This window comes from Tamandua tetradactyla, chromosome 5 (assembly GCF_023851605.1).
Source record: "Tamandua tetradactyla isolate mTamTet1 chromosome 5, mTamTet1.pri, whole genome shotgun sequence".
NCBI classification, from domain to species: Eukaryota; Metazoa; Chordata; class Mammalia; order Pilosa; family Myrmecophagidae; genus Tamandua; species Tamandua tetradactyla.
The window spans coordinates 93,808,775-93,824,536 of NC_135331.1; the positions used below are offsets into that span (position 1 = coordinate 93,808,775).

Consider the following 15,762-nt stretch of genomic DNA (forward strand, 5'->3'; position numbering starts at 1 on the left):
AGATATTTCATCAATCTTAATTTTTTAGAATGATGACTGTTATTTTAGTAAAAATGTTATGTTCTGGGTGCATGGGTGGCTCAGTGGTAGAATGCTTGCCTTCCATGCGGGAGACTGGGTTCAGTTGCCAGACCATGCACTCCCAACCCTACCCCCCAAAAAATGTTAGGTTCTTACTATAAAGAATTGAAGACCATTTGAGTGATTTTCTGAAAACTTCTGCCAAGACACCTCTAGGATATTTCTAGCTAGAAGGCAAGGTAGAAATACTTTTATTTAAATGGGACCATAGAATTATGCTATTTTAAAAATAAAAACTTAATCTGATTTTAGGTAAATTTAATAGAGGAAAAACAAACTGAAATACACATTTCTTCCCCCCCCCCCACAAAAAAAGTTAGTTCTGATCTCTCTGAAATTGAGATTATGAGAAAGACTAAAAATTAGAGGTTTTTAAATTACAAGTCCTTTTTAAAAGGCACGATTCAAGGCCCTGAAGATGAGAAATAGCTCACTCTTTCTCCTACCTCATCTTTTTTTCTATTTCCCAATTTCTATGAATTATACCTGTTTTGATATTATCAAAGTTTATGCAATTCCTTCTGCTCTGAAACTGTGATTCTCACAGCTGTTTAGCCTTTGTTTTACATTTAAACCAGATGAGAGGGGATACATTGATTCAGGAGGAGAGAGGGGCAAAGTAAAGCAGGCAGGGTAGGCACTGCTACCTGAGAAAGACAGAAGGTCTGAACAACCAGGAAGCAGTTCCCAGGCAATAGTCAGATCATGGTAGGGGAAGACACATAAACTGAATGGGTGTGAGGAGTGGAGGACTGCCGTTTTCATCTCTGTGACTAACCTGACTCAGAATTGCCTGCTTTCAGCATTTGCATAGACTGGCTTCCATCTGTAAACCTTGGGCATTGTTCTCTGATGCCATATGAGGCATTTGCCTTCCTTTAAATTTTAAATTTAAATTAAAAATTGTATTCTGCAACCCTTGGTATGGAGTTCACTGAGGTGGAACTAAAGCAAATTCCTTAAAGATGCCACTATTGTTATACCAGCAAGTGACCCCGACTGGGGAAGCCCAGCTGCTAGTGTGGTTTGAATTCTGTGCCTAGTGACCTTTGGTTTCCGTGAGAACACAGAATGTGGCCAAAAGAGCAATCCGAGCTACAATGGTGAGAATCAGAACTTACCAAAGAATAGTCAACATACAAGAAAAAAAACCTTGTCTCAAAAGTGAGTGATTCAGAGTTGTCTGTAAGATCCCCAAAAGACCGAAAATCTATTTATTGTCTAAACCTGGGAATTGCCTGAGTAAATTACAGCACAGCTCTGGCCCCCTCCCCCTATCCAGAACCCTCCCCTGCCACCACCCAGTTACAGACTGTATTCCCCTGTCTGGACTGGGTTCTGTAAGCTGGGACAACGAGGGAAAACAACTTGGGTCAGTAAATTTGAGCAATGTGGGGAGAGGTGGGAACTGGGAAGAAGGCTATGGTGGGTTTAGAGAAGGTGGGGATGGGATGGGGGCTGGCCCAGGGCAGACCTGAAGGCCTGTATCTGCCTTGGCCTTTTCTCTGGTTCCATCTTACCTGTCCAACTGCCTCTGTCTAGGAGCACCAATCCCTCGCTGCTAGCCTCTGCCACTGGTCTGTCTAGTGTGGGTTCCAGGACCAGCCACCAGGCACCCTTCCTTGTGCAGGCAGCTGTCCTCCCCAAACAGGCCTCTGGGGGTGGGTCAAGAGAGGGCTTCTTCTGGAGCAGGGAGGCCTGGGTTTGAATCCTGTCTCTGAAACTTACTAGCTGTGTGATCACAGGCAATTTTCTTAACCTGCCTGGGCCTCAGTTTCTTGTCTCATTGAAGTGTTTAGTAAGTTGATGCACAGAAATTGCTTGGAAAGGTGTCTGCCCCAAAGTAAGCACCAGATAAGTGCTTCTTAAATAAATGGTGTTTGCTGCCCGGCCAGCTCTGCCACTACCAGCTGGGCGACATGGGGGAAATCACTGTAACTCTCTGATCCTCAGTTACCTTGTGTGGAGTGATAGTGAGACTCATCTCAGAGGCTTGTCATGAGGAGTAAATGAGATAGATCAGCCAAGTGGAAATGGCTCTGGGATGCACATAGGAATGCACACACGCGGAGCGTTGCTTTTGGTGGCATTCTGCTGTCAGCGCCTGTACTTCGTCCTAGAACGTGCAGGCTGACTCTGAGCAGCCTCCCAGTCTTCCTTCCCATCTCATCCTCCCTCTCAGACAAGCCAGGCTCCTCCCTCTCTGCCCTGCCAGGAGGCCTCCTGTCTTAGTTTCCTAGGGCTGCCGTAACACAGTACCGCAGACCAAGTGGCTGAAGACAACAGACATTCATTTTCTCACAGTTCTGGAGGCTAGACGTCCAAAATCAAGGTGTTGGCACAGCTGTGCTCCCTCTGAAGTCTCTAGGAAGATGGTGGCGGCTTGCCGGCAGTCAGGGTATTGTTTGACTTGTGGCATCACTCAGTCTCTGCCCTCTGTCATAGGGCTCTCTTCTCTCTTTTCTTTGTCCAAACTTCCTCTCCTTATTAGGGGCCATTATGATCCCATTTAGCCTCATGTTAGATAATAACATCATCAAAGATCCTATTTTCAAGTGGCATCACATTCAAGAGAATGTGGTTAGGTCTTGAACATATGTTTTTGGTGGATGCAATTTAACCCATAGTACCTCACCTATTCACATCCCTGGCACTGCCCACGCCAGCACTTCTGCCCCTCAGAGGGGGTGTGTGCATCCTTGCATTCTAACTTCGGTCCCCCAACCAGACTGTTCCTCCCCAGGAGTAACGTGAGGCCAAGGGCTGTAGTTCTTCCCCTTCTTTCAACTCGAAGCCCTGCAAAACTTCCTAATAGGAATAAATGGATTAATTCTGGCTAACACAGTGATCACTTACTATGTGCTAGGTATTATTTCAAGCCCTATCTGTCTACTAACTACTATAATGTTCACAGTCATCCTCTGAAGCAAGTTCTAGGCCTAATTTACAGAGAAGGAAGCTGAGGCAGAGAGCAGGGGAATAACTTGCCCATGGCCACCCAACTGGTAAATCGCACACTCTTTTTCATAATGTATGTGTTTCCTGGTGGGTCTCATGCAACTGAACCAGCTGCTCCATGACTATGGAGACCCAGTATGTCGTTTCCACCTAGTACAGCATCTGGCACAATGGAGAAACTGTAAATCTTTGTTGAATGAATGCTGCCCATTTGGCTGAGCCTACAAAGCTCTTTTTCCTTGCAGGAGAGGGGCATGATTAGAGGCAGAGAACACAGAGATGACCACACTAGGACAATCTATTGTGCCCGTGCCTAGTCCTGCCCAGGATCCATCTGAGAACCATGTGCTTCCACTCCTGAGGCCAGCCAGGCCAGGTTTAAAGTGTGTTCATTCCCAGGAAGATCTCCGTTTCCTTCTATGTCTCATTTCTCTCTCAAACTCAAGTTGGTAGGCAAACTCTGAGGTCTCCTGTCCACAAAGGAAAGAGATCCATCTTACAACTTCACCAGCTGAACACCCTATGACAACTGTTTAGTAGTCTGTGCTGTATGTCTAATCTGTTTTCTCTCCTCTTTCCCATTTTTCCACAGTAGCCTCTCCTCTGTCCACTGACTCATTTCCCTTCACTCCTCTATCCGCTCCCACATCTTATTGTGCTCTGTGTCCTAAGTCTTTCTTCTCCCCTTTTCAGATACCCAATTATTTAATTATTTTCTTATTCATTTTCAACATAATTATTTGAAACTCTTTTAGAGATTGTCTATTCTGTCTAGTTTTAGGGCCAGAAGTCCTCCAATTTATGGTGTGTATTGTATGTTTCACATAATAGCCCAGTTTTTTTTTTTTTATTAATCAAAAAAAAGAAAAGAAATTAACACAACATTTAGAAATCATTCCATTCTACAAATGCACTCAGTAATTCTTAGTATCATCACATAGATGTATGATCATCATTTCTTAGTACATTTGCATCGATTTCAGTTTTTTTAATATATTTTGTAACTTTTGATTGTGAACTGAAGCCAGGAGCCTTTTTCTCATGGGTGGGCCAAGTAGCCTGAATCATGAAAGCTCCTTCCAGACAGGATTTTACCTTTCTCTCTGCCAAGATTCTCTCCACCACCACCCAACTCACTCCACTCTGGACCGACTTAAGATTTCCCAAGTTGTTTTTGTTTTTCTTTTGTTTTCACCCAGAGACCTAACAGGGACAAGTCTACTTGCCATCTTCCAAAGCTGGTGGGTGGATTTTTTTTTCTAGGTTCACTGAGAGTGCCATCTTCAGTGACGAGCTCAAGTGTACCAAACTCAAGGTTTTCAGCTTCATACCTCATGAAGGCCATTCATTGTCTTGGTACATGCCCAGGCACCAACCATGCACAAGCATTCACAGAGGGCACACAGAAGCTGAAATTTTTGTTCATAGTGAAAAGGTCTACTCCAGAATACAGCTAGAGTGGGAAACACCTCAGCCCCTCCACCATAAGCAGGAGCGCTGCCTCACCATTGGGTCAGGAGCCAGCCAAGAGCATGCACATGGGTAGTAGTGGTTGATTGCTGTTATTAGCACTTGTGCTAGGTAGTCCTGGATACTTTACGTATATCTCCTTTAATCCTCTGTACAGCCCTATGAGATAAGTACTATTAGTGTCAATTATTCACAGTTGAGAAAATAGATAAAAACACAGCTACCTAAGGACAGAGCCAGGATTACACTTAGGTTGGGCCCAACTTATTAGCAAACATATCTTGCCTTTTTCCTTCCCTCTACAAGCCACCCAAAGCCTCCTCATCTTGGCCCGGTGCTCCATGGGTAAGGCCCGTGTGGTTTCTTTCCTTTTATTTGTCCTCAGCACACAGTTAAGTGTGAACTGCGAGCAACCAGTTGTTGTTCTGCCAAGGCTATGGCCTATGATTCTGCCTCTCAAGGACCTGTCCATGACAAAGGAGGGACTGTGGAAATCACACAGCTCTTCTCCTGAGCCCCCATCACCGAGAGAAAGGAGGCTTTGCCAAAGACTCTGTGAGGAGATGAATGCCAGGAGTGGACTCAACTCTGGTCAGGACCCAAGGCACCAGCCCTCCCCAGGACATTGTCTGAGCCAGGTTGGGTCTCCAGGCACAGCCCCTCCCTTCCTGGCCCAGCCTGGGTGGTGCTTGTGTGGGAAGGACTTTAAATCCAACTGCCAGGCCCCTGAACAGGAGAAGCAGAGGGGGCTAGCCACCATGCACAGCTTCCGAAGTCTTCTTCTACTGATATTGCTGCTGCTGGTGGCCACCACAGGCCCCACAGATGCCCTCAGATATGAGCAGAAACTAGTGTTGGTCGACATGCACAACTTCTACCGTTCACGGGTAACCCCGACTGCCGCCAATATGCAAAAAATGGTGAGTACAGCTGTATATAGTTGCATGTCGAGGCTGAAGGGGGGTGTTTTCGTTGGTAATGCTACTGGAAATGTAATATACCAAAAATATGTTGCATTTTATAAAAGGCATTTAATAAGTTACAAGTTTATAGTTCTAAGGCCACAGAAATGTCCAAACTAAGGCATCCAGAGAAAGAGCCCTTGACAAAAAACGGCTGATGACATTTGGGGTTTCTCTGTCAACTGGGAAGGCACATGGTGTCATCTACGAGCTTTCTCTCCTGTCTTCTCCTTTCAAACAGCTTCATCGGAGGCATTTTCTTCCTGTATCTCAAAAGGTCTCTGTGTGGGTTCTGAAGTGTTTTCCAAAATGGTTGGCTCTTAAAGACTCTAGTAAGTGACCCAGTTTGAATGGGTAGAGATGCATCTCCATGGAAACCACCTAATCAAAAGTCCCACCCTACAATACTGAATTAGGGTTAAAGAACATGGCTTTACTGGGGTACAGAACAGTTTCAAACTGTCATGGGGGTGAAGGGCAACACCCTACCAATCCCTCCTCTCCACCTATGCTAAAGCTTTAAGAAAGTCATTCCTCTGCACAGTACCAGACAGTTCCTGACATTTACCCACAAATACAGCCCCATTGTGCAGATGAGGAAACTGAGGCTCAGGGGGACTTGCCTGGATTTATGCAAATAGTAGAGGTGGTCTAGAAGCCCTAGTATCCCCTTCTAATGACCCACCCTATTTCCCAGCACTTCCTAAAATGCATGTTCCCCTGGGGGGGAAACTCCAAGTTTTTAATGCCTTGGCAGAAACAGTCTTTCAGATGCTCTCCAAGGAGATGAGAAGAGAAAGCACGGCAATAGGATGGGTCCAGAGCCTTAGGTAGGAGAGAGGTAATAAGAAGGTGAGGTGAGAACAGGAACCAGAAGCTGAGAGGTCTCTGAATCTCACAATCCATATGCTGTCTTGCATTTCTACAAGAACTGTAATCTTGGGCAAGTTCCTTAACCTTGCTGACCCTCACTTCTCACCTGTAAAATGGGAGTCTTAATTAGAGCTACATGTGTATCAACATGAATTGCCTATCACAGATATAATACTAAATGGAGAAAATATACAGTCTCAAAATATACACACAATAGGGTATATTTACAGGAAATCTTTAAAAATGCGAAAAGCACTCTCAATATACTGATAAGAAACCCATGCACACATGGTAAAGTACGCAGATTTGGAGCAGAGGCCACCTCTGTCTGGGTGGGAGAGGTATTTGAAGGTGGGGGTGGCTTCAAATGCACTGGTAAAATATTATCAGATTCAGGGATGCTTGTGTCCAGGATTGATGTTCGTCCCTTCCTCCCCTCCCTGAGGGCTGGACTAGTCCATTCCCCTAGCCACTGTCCTGTGGCTGGGAAAAATGGTGGGCAGCATCCAGTTCCCCTTGCCTGGTGCCCAATTTCAATGTCTCACTAGATAACAGAGCATTGAGCCTTAGGACCAAAACCCAAGTGCTAACCTCTGGTCTGTCAATCTAACTAAGCGACTCTGGGTGAGGCCCAGGATCTTCAGGAGGCTCCATGTCCCGATCTATAACACAGGGCTGGCAATCCCTGCCTCCAGGATTAGACAAGGATAACAGTGAAAAAGAACACAGTATCACCTTTCACAGCCCCAGCTGTCCTTGGTAACCAGGAATTATATGCAACAACTCAGGAACCCTGGATTCTGGTATATGCTCTGCCAACAGCAGCCAGCGAAGCCTAGGACTCCTTACTGGGTCTCAGCTTCCCCATCTGTATGATGTCTTCCAGTCATGTTGGCTGAGAGCTGGGTCAAAGCCTGCCTGCAGGCAGAAATGGACCTCACAGATGAGGCAATACTTTGGATTCAGTTCAGACAATGAGGGTCTCCTGCAGGCCAGGGCTGCTGCCAGATGGGAAGTGATCAGAGGAGAGGTAAAGGTAAGACTGAGCTGGAACACCACAGTCAGGGTGAATTTGGGGCAGGACTTGAGCTGGGCCTTAGTAGTGATTAAGGGTAGAGGCTCTGGAGCCAGATGGTCTGGGTTCAAATCTTCGTTTTACTATTTATTTGCAGTGTGACTTTGACTAAGTTACTTAGCCTCTCTGTGCCTCAATTTCCTCATCTATAAAATGGGAATAATGATAATAGAACAACTGCCTTGTGAGGTTGTTATAAAGATTCAATGAGCAAATATGTGAAAAGCATTCAGATCAGTGCCTGGCACATAGTTAAGTGCCCAGTAAATGTTTAATTAACAAAAGGGAATGGATCCAGGGTGGGGCAGGTGGGAGTTATCACTGAATTTCCCTTTCCTTCAGCCTTCATATGCAATCATCACCACTTTACCACTAAGAAGGTTCTATTTTCTTTGAACCTACTCTATCCTCCTTCTCTTTGACATGACCATGGTTCAGTCTTTCATTTCTCTTCCCAGGGACTCCTGGACAGTCTCTACCTGTTCCTCCAGTCTGTGGCCCCTGCTGCCAGAATGGCTAATCTAAGATTTGGGCCTGATTCTGCTCAAAACCCTTCAGTGGCTCCCACTAGCTCTCCACTGTCTTAGGATAAAGCTCTAGCTGCTACCTGAGAAGACTCCATGTGCTTTGACCCCTCTCTGGCTTTCTCTTCTATTCACCTTTATCCCTCAGTAATCTAACTAGGTTGTCTTTCTCCCCAACAAAATGTTGGTTCTATTCTCCATTCCTTTGTTCATGTTGTGCCTTCTGCTCAGGGTGCCTTTCCCCCTCCAACTGTCTAATACCTCATCTTTGAAGACTCAGCTTAATGTCTCTTTCCCACCACCAAGCGCTATTTGGTTCCCCCCAGTACCCGCTACATATCTGTTGATTTATTTACCACATGGTGGCCCAATTAACTGTTTATGACAATGTGAACTTGGACCTCTTGATCCTTGCTGCTACCCTAGGGCTGGCACAGTGCCTAGGACTGTTGAATGAATGTAGGACTTTTGAATGAATGAATGAACAAAGAACTAGCTTTCAGATGGTGACCATGTGGCCATTGTGAATGGCTGCAGCAATTCTTGCAACTCCAAGGGGGTTTGGAAAACTGAAAAGTCTTGAGACCCCATTAGATGACTCCCTAATTTTCAGAATGGAAAATACAACTCAGCTCTAGAGGGCTGATGCTTTAAGCAAGGGCCCGTTTCAGTCATCAATATTGACAAAAATCTGTGGAGCCCCTATTATGTGCCAACTCTGAGTTAGACAGTGGGGATACATCACTGTCCTCCCCTGAAGGAGCTTCAGTCTAGCCTGGAGCCCCACAGGACATCCCAAACAACCCGATCACCCTGGTACTGGACTGCCGCAGGCTACACCTTTCCCACTACAGGCAGAGTTTGAGAGAACCTTAGAGGCTGGTGATTTGGAACAAAAATGCCCAGAAAAGGAAAGGGACTGACTTAAGGTCTGTGGGGCAGGTGCCAGCTAGTGCTCCCACCCCTGACTCCTCCTCCCCAAGAATGGATGTGGCCAAATGCTCACTCTCCTCTGGGTCACCCAAACTCTTGGCTTATTAGGTAATATCAGATTCTGCAGTTGATTGGGCCCCCAGATAGTAGAGCAGGAGTTTCTGCCAGGCCATTATTTTCTAGAAGAAGCCAAGGACAAAGTTTAGTAGGATCTAGGCCTCCTTCTCCAGTCCTTAGGTCAAATGACTTGTTAGTAATCTCTGCTTTCCACCCACACTTTGGCTTGTTCTCCCAAATGGGAACAGAACCTCAGAAGAGCTTTAACCTAAAATCCCCGGCACCCCTCAACATCTCACCTGAAGTCTGCACTGGAGAGCATCGCTTTTAGGATTTGACAGCTCTTTGGATTTCCAGGCCCCCCAAAATAATATGCTCAGGCAACAGTGGCTCAGCTGTAGAATTCTTGCCTGCCATGCCAGAAACCCACATTCGATTCCCAGTGCCTGCCCATGTAAATAATAATGATAATAATATGCTCAGTGAACACACAGAGACACTTTTCTTGAGAGCAGGTGTTGTCAGTTGATAATAGTGAGAGCACTTGAAAATGGCACTTGGGAGGGAAGTCTAGAAGCTGGTAAAAGCATGGAGGCCTGGCTGTCCCACGGGGAGAGTGGGAGTTGAGAGGGAAGAGAAGAGTGCTGGCCCTCCAGGTCAGACTTATGGAGTGTAGGAAGGAACCAGCTGAATAAACTATCCGGCCTCTAAAAGATGTTCAAAAGATTTTGAATATCTTTTATCTCAGAGCAGGTTCGGGCAGCCCTGAGAGGTAACCAGGACATCCTTGCTTACTTTTTACAATGAACAATATTAATTACAGACACAAACATCATCTCATTTAATCTTCCTAACATCCTTTGAGAGTCCAAAAAGTTTACACAAACATGTGAAACCACCCAGCTGATGAATGGTTCCAAGTTTGGCTAATTTCATGAGCCTGCAGTGGCATCCACCCACCTCCCCATAGAAGCCCACCAGTTCCAGGTCACAGGCAAGAGTCATGGAGATGAGGGGATTCCCCTGCCTCCAGATATGCCTACCATACTTCCAAACTCCTGCTCTGGTCCCCACAGAATCTGTGGGCATCCTCACCTTCTTCTCCCACCACTCTCTGGCCTCTACCTCACTTCCCTCCCCTGCCCCACAGTACTGGGATGAGGATCTGGCCAAATTCGCTGAGGCCTATGCACAAAATTGCAAGTGGGCCCCCAACCCGAATCGTGGGGAGCGTGGCGAGAGCCTATATTCTTTGCCTGGTTTGGAGATGAATTTGCCGAGGCCCACGTGGGAGTGGCACCACGAGCGTTATTTCTACAACTTCACCACCAACACCTGCAAGCCAAAGAGGACGTGCCATCACTACACACAGGTGCGCTGGAGGCTGGGCGGGGCCTGGGCCAGTGTGCCCCGAGGGAGAGCTGAGCAGGGTCTCATCTGGGGGTCCCGGGAGCATCCTCAATTCAGGAAGGCAAGTCAGCCCTCTACGTCCCCTTAAATCCTTTATAAAACTCATTCTTTAACAGCCACTAACTAACGTATTGTCTAGGTCTCTAGGATTCTGCTTCTCAAACTGCCCAAATAATTTTCATTTTACTCTTTAAAAAACCACAGTCTTTGCCCTCCTTCTAAGTCTCCTGTTACTGAAGAGTCAGAAGTTAGATGTCACAGCTCCAGTTGCATGGACGGCAGTTACTGGAGTAGGCAATACTGCACCGGGCTCTAAGCAGTCCTCTGTCCTACCCCTCCCAGCCTAAGCAATCGCATAGCTACAGGGCTATGTGATCCTGCGCCAAATGCCCCCAACTTCCTTCTTCTCTCACTGTCACTGTGTTGTCATTTCTCATGGTGCCTGATTTGCTACTTCTAATCTGCAGGGACTGATAAAGCAAAAAGACCCATCGCTTTGAAACCTGCATTGTTGTGCTTGCTTTTTTTTTTTTCTTACACTGCATGGTTGGGGTCACATTTCATTCTTCTTCCATGTAAGTATCCCATTATTGCAGCACCATTTTTTGAATTTTTTGTTTGTTTTCTTTCTTCTTTGCTTTTTGGGAAGTACATGGGCCGAGAATCAAACCCAAGTCTCCTGCATAGCAGGTGAAAATTCTACCGCTGAACTACCCTTGCACCCCCTGTTGTGTTTGCTTTTTAAAACTGTTTATAAAATAAGATAGTCACTGAGTGAAGGTTCCAGGGAGCCTTCTGATAGCATTTACTGCCTCTCACAGTGACTTTTTCTGGAATCTCAATGCATTCTGAATATTTGGGTATTTAGATAAGATACGTGTGTGTGTGTGTAGGAAGATTAACAGTGTTATTGAATTCTTTTTTTTTCTAATTTTTTTTTTCTTTAACAAGTATTTTTTTGTGGGTACACGGGTAGTTCAGTGGTTAGAATGCCCGCCTTTCTTGCGGGAGATACTGGGTTCGATTCCTGGACCATGCACCCCCCCCAAAAAACCATTTTGTACAAAATATTACGTAACAAAAGTCTGAAAGGAAAAGAATGAAACCACCATCTTCCCACTCATCTCCACCAATTCCATTTTCCATGGCCCCTTTTGGGTAGTATTCTTAGTCTTACTCTTTAGGGAAGGAAATCCTTCTTTAGGGAAGGAATCCACGTAAATCAGAAAGTTGTGAGGGCCCAGCAGCATCCCCTGCCCCCTTTCCTTTGAACCCAGCTCACCTTTCCCCACCTCCATACACACATGCATCTTCCTCCAGGGAGCACTATCAGTGCCCAGCAGGAGTGTGTCTGCTCCACCCCCACCCCAGCTTTCCCTGACCCTGAGTGCACATATACTCTAGGGTCATTTCTGGCTGGGAGATGCTCAGTGGTGGTACGTGAGGGGGGTGCACACAGCCAGTTTCAGCAGAAAAACCCCAATCCTGGAGGAGCCTGCAGAAGTAACAGCTAGAACTAGATCTCACAGCAAAAACCTGCCTAGTTTGAGTAGCTCCTGGGTAGACAGGATCTAAAAATAAGAAGAAGAGGCTGCTAGTCTCAGCTCATGGCAGCACAAAAAGGTTGGTTTGACTTTAAAGTTTATAATTAAGAATTTTTCTGGCTGCAGGAAGACCCACACCTAGAAACAAGCAGAGCAAGCCTCTGCTCACTTGTGACTGGGGCAAGGGGTGGGGGGCTTGAATTTCCTCAATGGTTTCTGTAATCCCTTACTTAGACTTTTCTTGTTGCCGAGGTCTATCCTTTAGACAGCCAATTCTGCCATATTAGATTAATTCCTTTAAATATATCCTTTTTAAAAATGCAGGGGCCTCTAAGAAGTATCCACAAATAAAATTTATGAGGGAATGTCACATCTGAATTGAGGGAAGGTTCCAAGATGGAGTGATATGTGGTTGCCTAGGGACAGTAGACTGCTCAGGACAAACTACACCCATTGGGAGTTTTGTCCTGAAGCTGTGTCCTCAGGAACCTAAATCTTGCAGGCTATAAGGCGTCCCCTCTCCTCATCCAGGAAGACTGGGAAGGGAGACACCAGGTAGGACCTGTCCCACCAGGCCAATCCAACATATGGGATTTGCTCCCCTTTAGATGGTCTGGGCACAGAGTAACAAGATTGGCTGTGGCATGCACTACTGTGAGAAACTGCAAGTCAAAAATGAGGACAAAGTGTATTTGCTGGTCTGCAACTACCTAGCTGCGTAAGTACCATGGAGCCCTGGAGGTGGGAGGTGACAGGTGGGCAGAGTTTAAGGAAGCTAAAGGGGGACAATCCCCGACCTAAGCCTCTGGGGAACTATGGGGGCTATGATGGCAGATGTCTGCTGCTTGGACTCTGGGTCGCCTTCGGACTAGGTCTGTGTTTGGATGAAAGGGGGGCAGGGTGGGTCAGGGACTCTCCCCCAGCGCCCTCCTGTCTTCCTGCAGGGGAAACAAGAAAGGGAAGAGACCCTATCAAGAAGGGCCATCGTGTTCCCTATGCCCCTCTATCGATAGCTGTGAGAGCAACCTCTGTGGTGAGTTGGGGTGCGGAGCAGGGGTTAGGGGGCAGTGGTGGGCCAAGGTCAGGGATGCCTGCTGGAGTCTGCTGAAACTTGCGGATATCCCGAGTCGTATATAGGCAGAGAAGGGTCCTCAGCAACCCCACCCCAGCTCCCAAGCCCTTTTGCCCTCCTTGCACAGCCACTTTCACACTCTGTCATTCAAACTGAGATTTCGACTCTCCAAGGAAAGGGTATAGAATGAGTCCCATGCTCCTAAGCACAGGGTTTGGCTGCGAGCTAGAAAGGACCAGGCTGGAGGGAAGAGTGGAACCAGGTTGGTGGGCAGGCTCAGAAGGTATGGGGTTGCAGGTGGGAGTGGGGGTATGGCAGGGCCAGTGATGTGTTGAGTGTGTTAAGAACAGGAATGTAATGGGAGAAGTCTTCTGAAGAGGAAACTGCAAGCTCAGGGAGAGGAAGGTTTGGACCAGGATGGTGGCTGGGAGGTGCAACCATGTCAATAACATGAAATGGTCCTTATCATCAGTGAGGGCCATATTTGCTAGAGGGACTGTGTGTTTGCATGTCCTGGTGGGACACTGGTCGCTGCAGTGGGGTGAGGGATGTGAGGTCCCACTTCCAGCACTAATGGTGGGCCTTGTCTGTCTCATCAGAACCCATCAGAGGCCCGGAAGAGGTTCAGGATTTGCCTTCCTTGGTAACTGATGCCTCATCCTCTTTGGCAACTGAAGCCTCAGGGGCTAGGAAAAAGGGTGCCCCTTCTTTCCTAGTAACTGAGGTGCCCTCCTTTTTGGTAACTGAGATCCCTGCCTCTCTGGCAACTAAGACTCTGTTTATCTTAGAAATTGAGGCCCCATCTTCCTTACCTAGGAAAGATCCCCCATCCAAGGCCCTATCTTTCTTAACAACTGAAATACCTTCCTTTTGGCAATTCATAGCCTGCTCTCCTTCAATCAAGGACCAGTTAACATCCCCAAATCAATACACACACACACACACACACACACACACACACACACACACACACACCTAAATTAGCAAAGTAGCCAGCAGGACAAAAGCACTCTCTGTTGAACCCAGAGAGATTTTTGCAACCTGAGATGTTCCTGACAGGAATTCAGGAACCCTTACCCCATGCCCAGGAGAAGGCACAGACCAGGGACACCTACAAATTGCCTCCTTCTGGTGAGGTCTTAGCCTCAGTTTTTCCAGCCCCAGGATGAGCCAAATGAACTAAAGGCCACACAGGTCCACATGGGGCACACCACCTCCAGGTCCCTGCCCAGATCCCCCAACACCTCTGTCACTATTAATGCCCCAGGTGGGCACACCCTGACCCTACAGTCATCCTTGCCAAGTAAGGCCTGTGGCATGCACCTTCCTCACCCACCTGGCTTCAGAATGTCAGCATCCTGTCCCCAGCATGGATGGTGTGGGCATGGTGGGAGCATGTACCTTCTGAGTAGACGCCTCCTCCCTGGCTGCTGGGCCACCACCTTGCATGGCTGTTGGGGAAGATGGGCAGTCAGGAATAATTGTCTCCAGGCTGAGACAAAGCTTGTTCTTTGCCGCAGATGAACCGATCCCTGAAGAGCCAGGCATTGATTTAGGAATCAAGCCAGTCATCGAACCAGACATCGAAGCAGACATCCAGTCCAGCAAGGAAAAGGCTACTACAGTAACGACGACCACGGTAAAGCCAACCACAGTAACGACGACCACGGTAAAGCCAACCACAGTAACGACGACCACGGTAAAGCCAACCACAGTAACGACGACCACGGTAAAGCCAACCACAGTAACGACGACCACGGTAAAGCCAACCACAGTAACGACGACCACGGTAAAGCCAACCACAGTAACGACGACCACGGTAAAGCCAACCACAGTAACGACGACCACGGTAAAGCCAACCACAGTAACGACGACCATGGTAACGACAACCACAAAGAAGACGACCACGGAAAGTACGACCACGGAAAGTACGACCACGGAAAAGACAACCACAGTAAAGACGACCATGGTAAAACCCAACATTGTAAAGCCTGACAAGTTAAAGCCAAGCAAGGTAAAGCCAAGCAAGGTAAAGCCAAGCAAGGCAAAGCCAAGCAAATTAAGGCCAAATTTGGCCCCTGGTCATGTCTGGAGCACTTTCCTGGGACTGCTGCTCCTTCCTCCCCTCATGTTGGCTGGAAACTTCTGAAGGGGCTTCCACTCAAAGGCAAGGCCTGGTGGGGGAACCCTGACCTCATGCCCACCCTGGATTGTCTTGCTCTAAGAGAGAAGCCACAGCTTCTGGACAGGTCCTGCCCTGAAACGACTAAGCTGTTTTTAATTAGAAGTTGTAATTCCTATTCCATGATAATATTTTTGAACTTCAACATGTCATTTTTTGCTCAGTTTGAATTCCAGTTTATTACTGCACATTCCTCCAACATGACCTACCTATATCCTTTAGTCTTTTTAAATAAATCAAACTGACAAGCCCCTAGACACCATGTTCAAGACAGATATTTCATCAATCTTAATTTTTTAGAATGATGACTATTGTTTTCATGAAAATATTATGTTCTTACTATAAAGAATTTCAGACAGTTTGAGTGATTTTCTGAAAGCTTCCACCCAGACATCTTTAGGATATTTCTAGCTAGGAGGCAAGTCAGAAATACTTTTATTAAAATGGAACCATAGAGTTATACTATTTTAAAAATTAAAGTGCTAAATCTAATTTTACATGAATTAAATGGAGAGAAAAGAAACTGAAGTATGCATTTCTTCTCCTCCCCCACAATAAAAAAATTAGTTCACAAAAGATCTCTCTGAAATAAGATTATGAAAAAAACTAAAAACTAGAGGG

The 15,762-nt window shown here is 46.6% G+C and overlaps 1 protein-coding gene across 1 annotated transcript; it reads left to right on the plus strand.

The window, feature by feature from the left end:
* Positions 1-14: 14 nt before the first annotated feature.
* On the plus strand, positions 15-15,664 carry LOC143684567 (uncharacterized). Its single transcript, XM_077161642.1, has 6 exons — positions 15-1,245; positions 4,895-5,429; positions 10,084-10,305; positions 12,496-12,605; positions 12,832-12,920; positions 14,480-15,664. Exons 2-6 carry the CDS (start codon positions 4,953-4,955, stop codon positions 15,106-15,108), a joined length of 1,527 nt encoding a protein of 508 aa, XP_077017757.1. The 5' UTR covers positions 15-1,245; positions 4,895-4,952; the 3' UTR covers positions 15,109-15,664.
* Positions 15,665-15,762: the final 98 nt, after the last annotated feature.

Excerpts from the sequence above, each read along its gene's own strand:
- LOC143684567 (XM_077161642.1), top strand. The coding sequence starts at position 4,953 with ATGATTCTGCCTCTCAAGGACCTGTCCATGACAAAGGAGGGACTGTGG. Across the intron at positions 12,606-12,831 it reads GTCTGCAACTACCTAGCTGC|GGGAAACAAGAAAGGGAAGA; the intron begins GTAAGTACCATG and ends GTCTTCCTGCAG. Across the intron at positions 12,921-14,479 it reads CTGTGAGAGCAACCTCTGTG|ATGAACCGATCCCTGAAGAG; the intron begins GTGAGTTGGGGT and ends TCTTTGCCGCAG.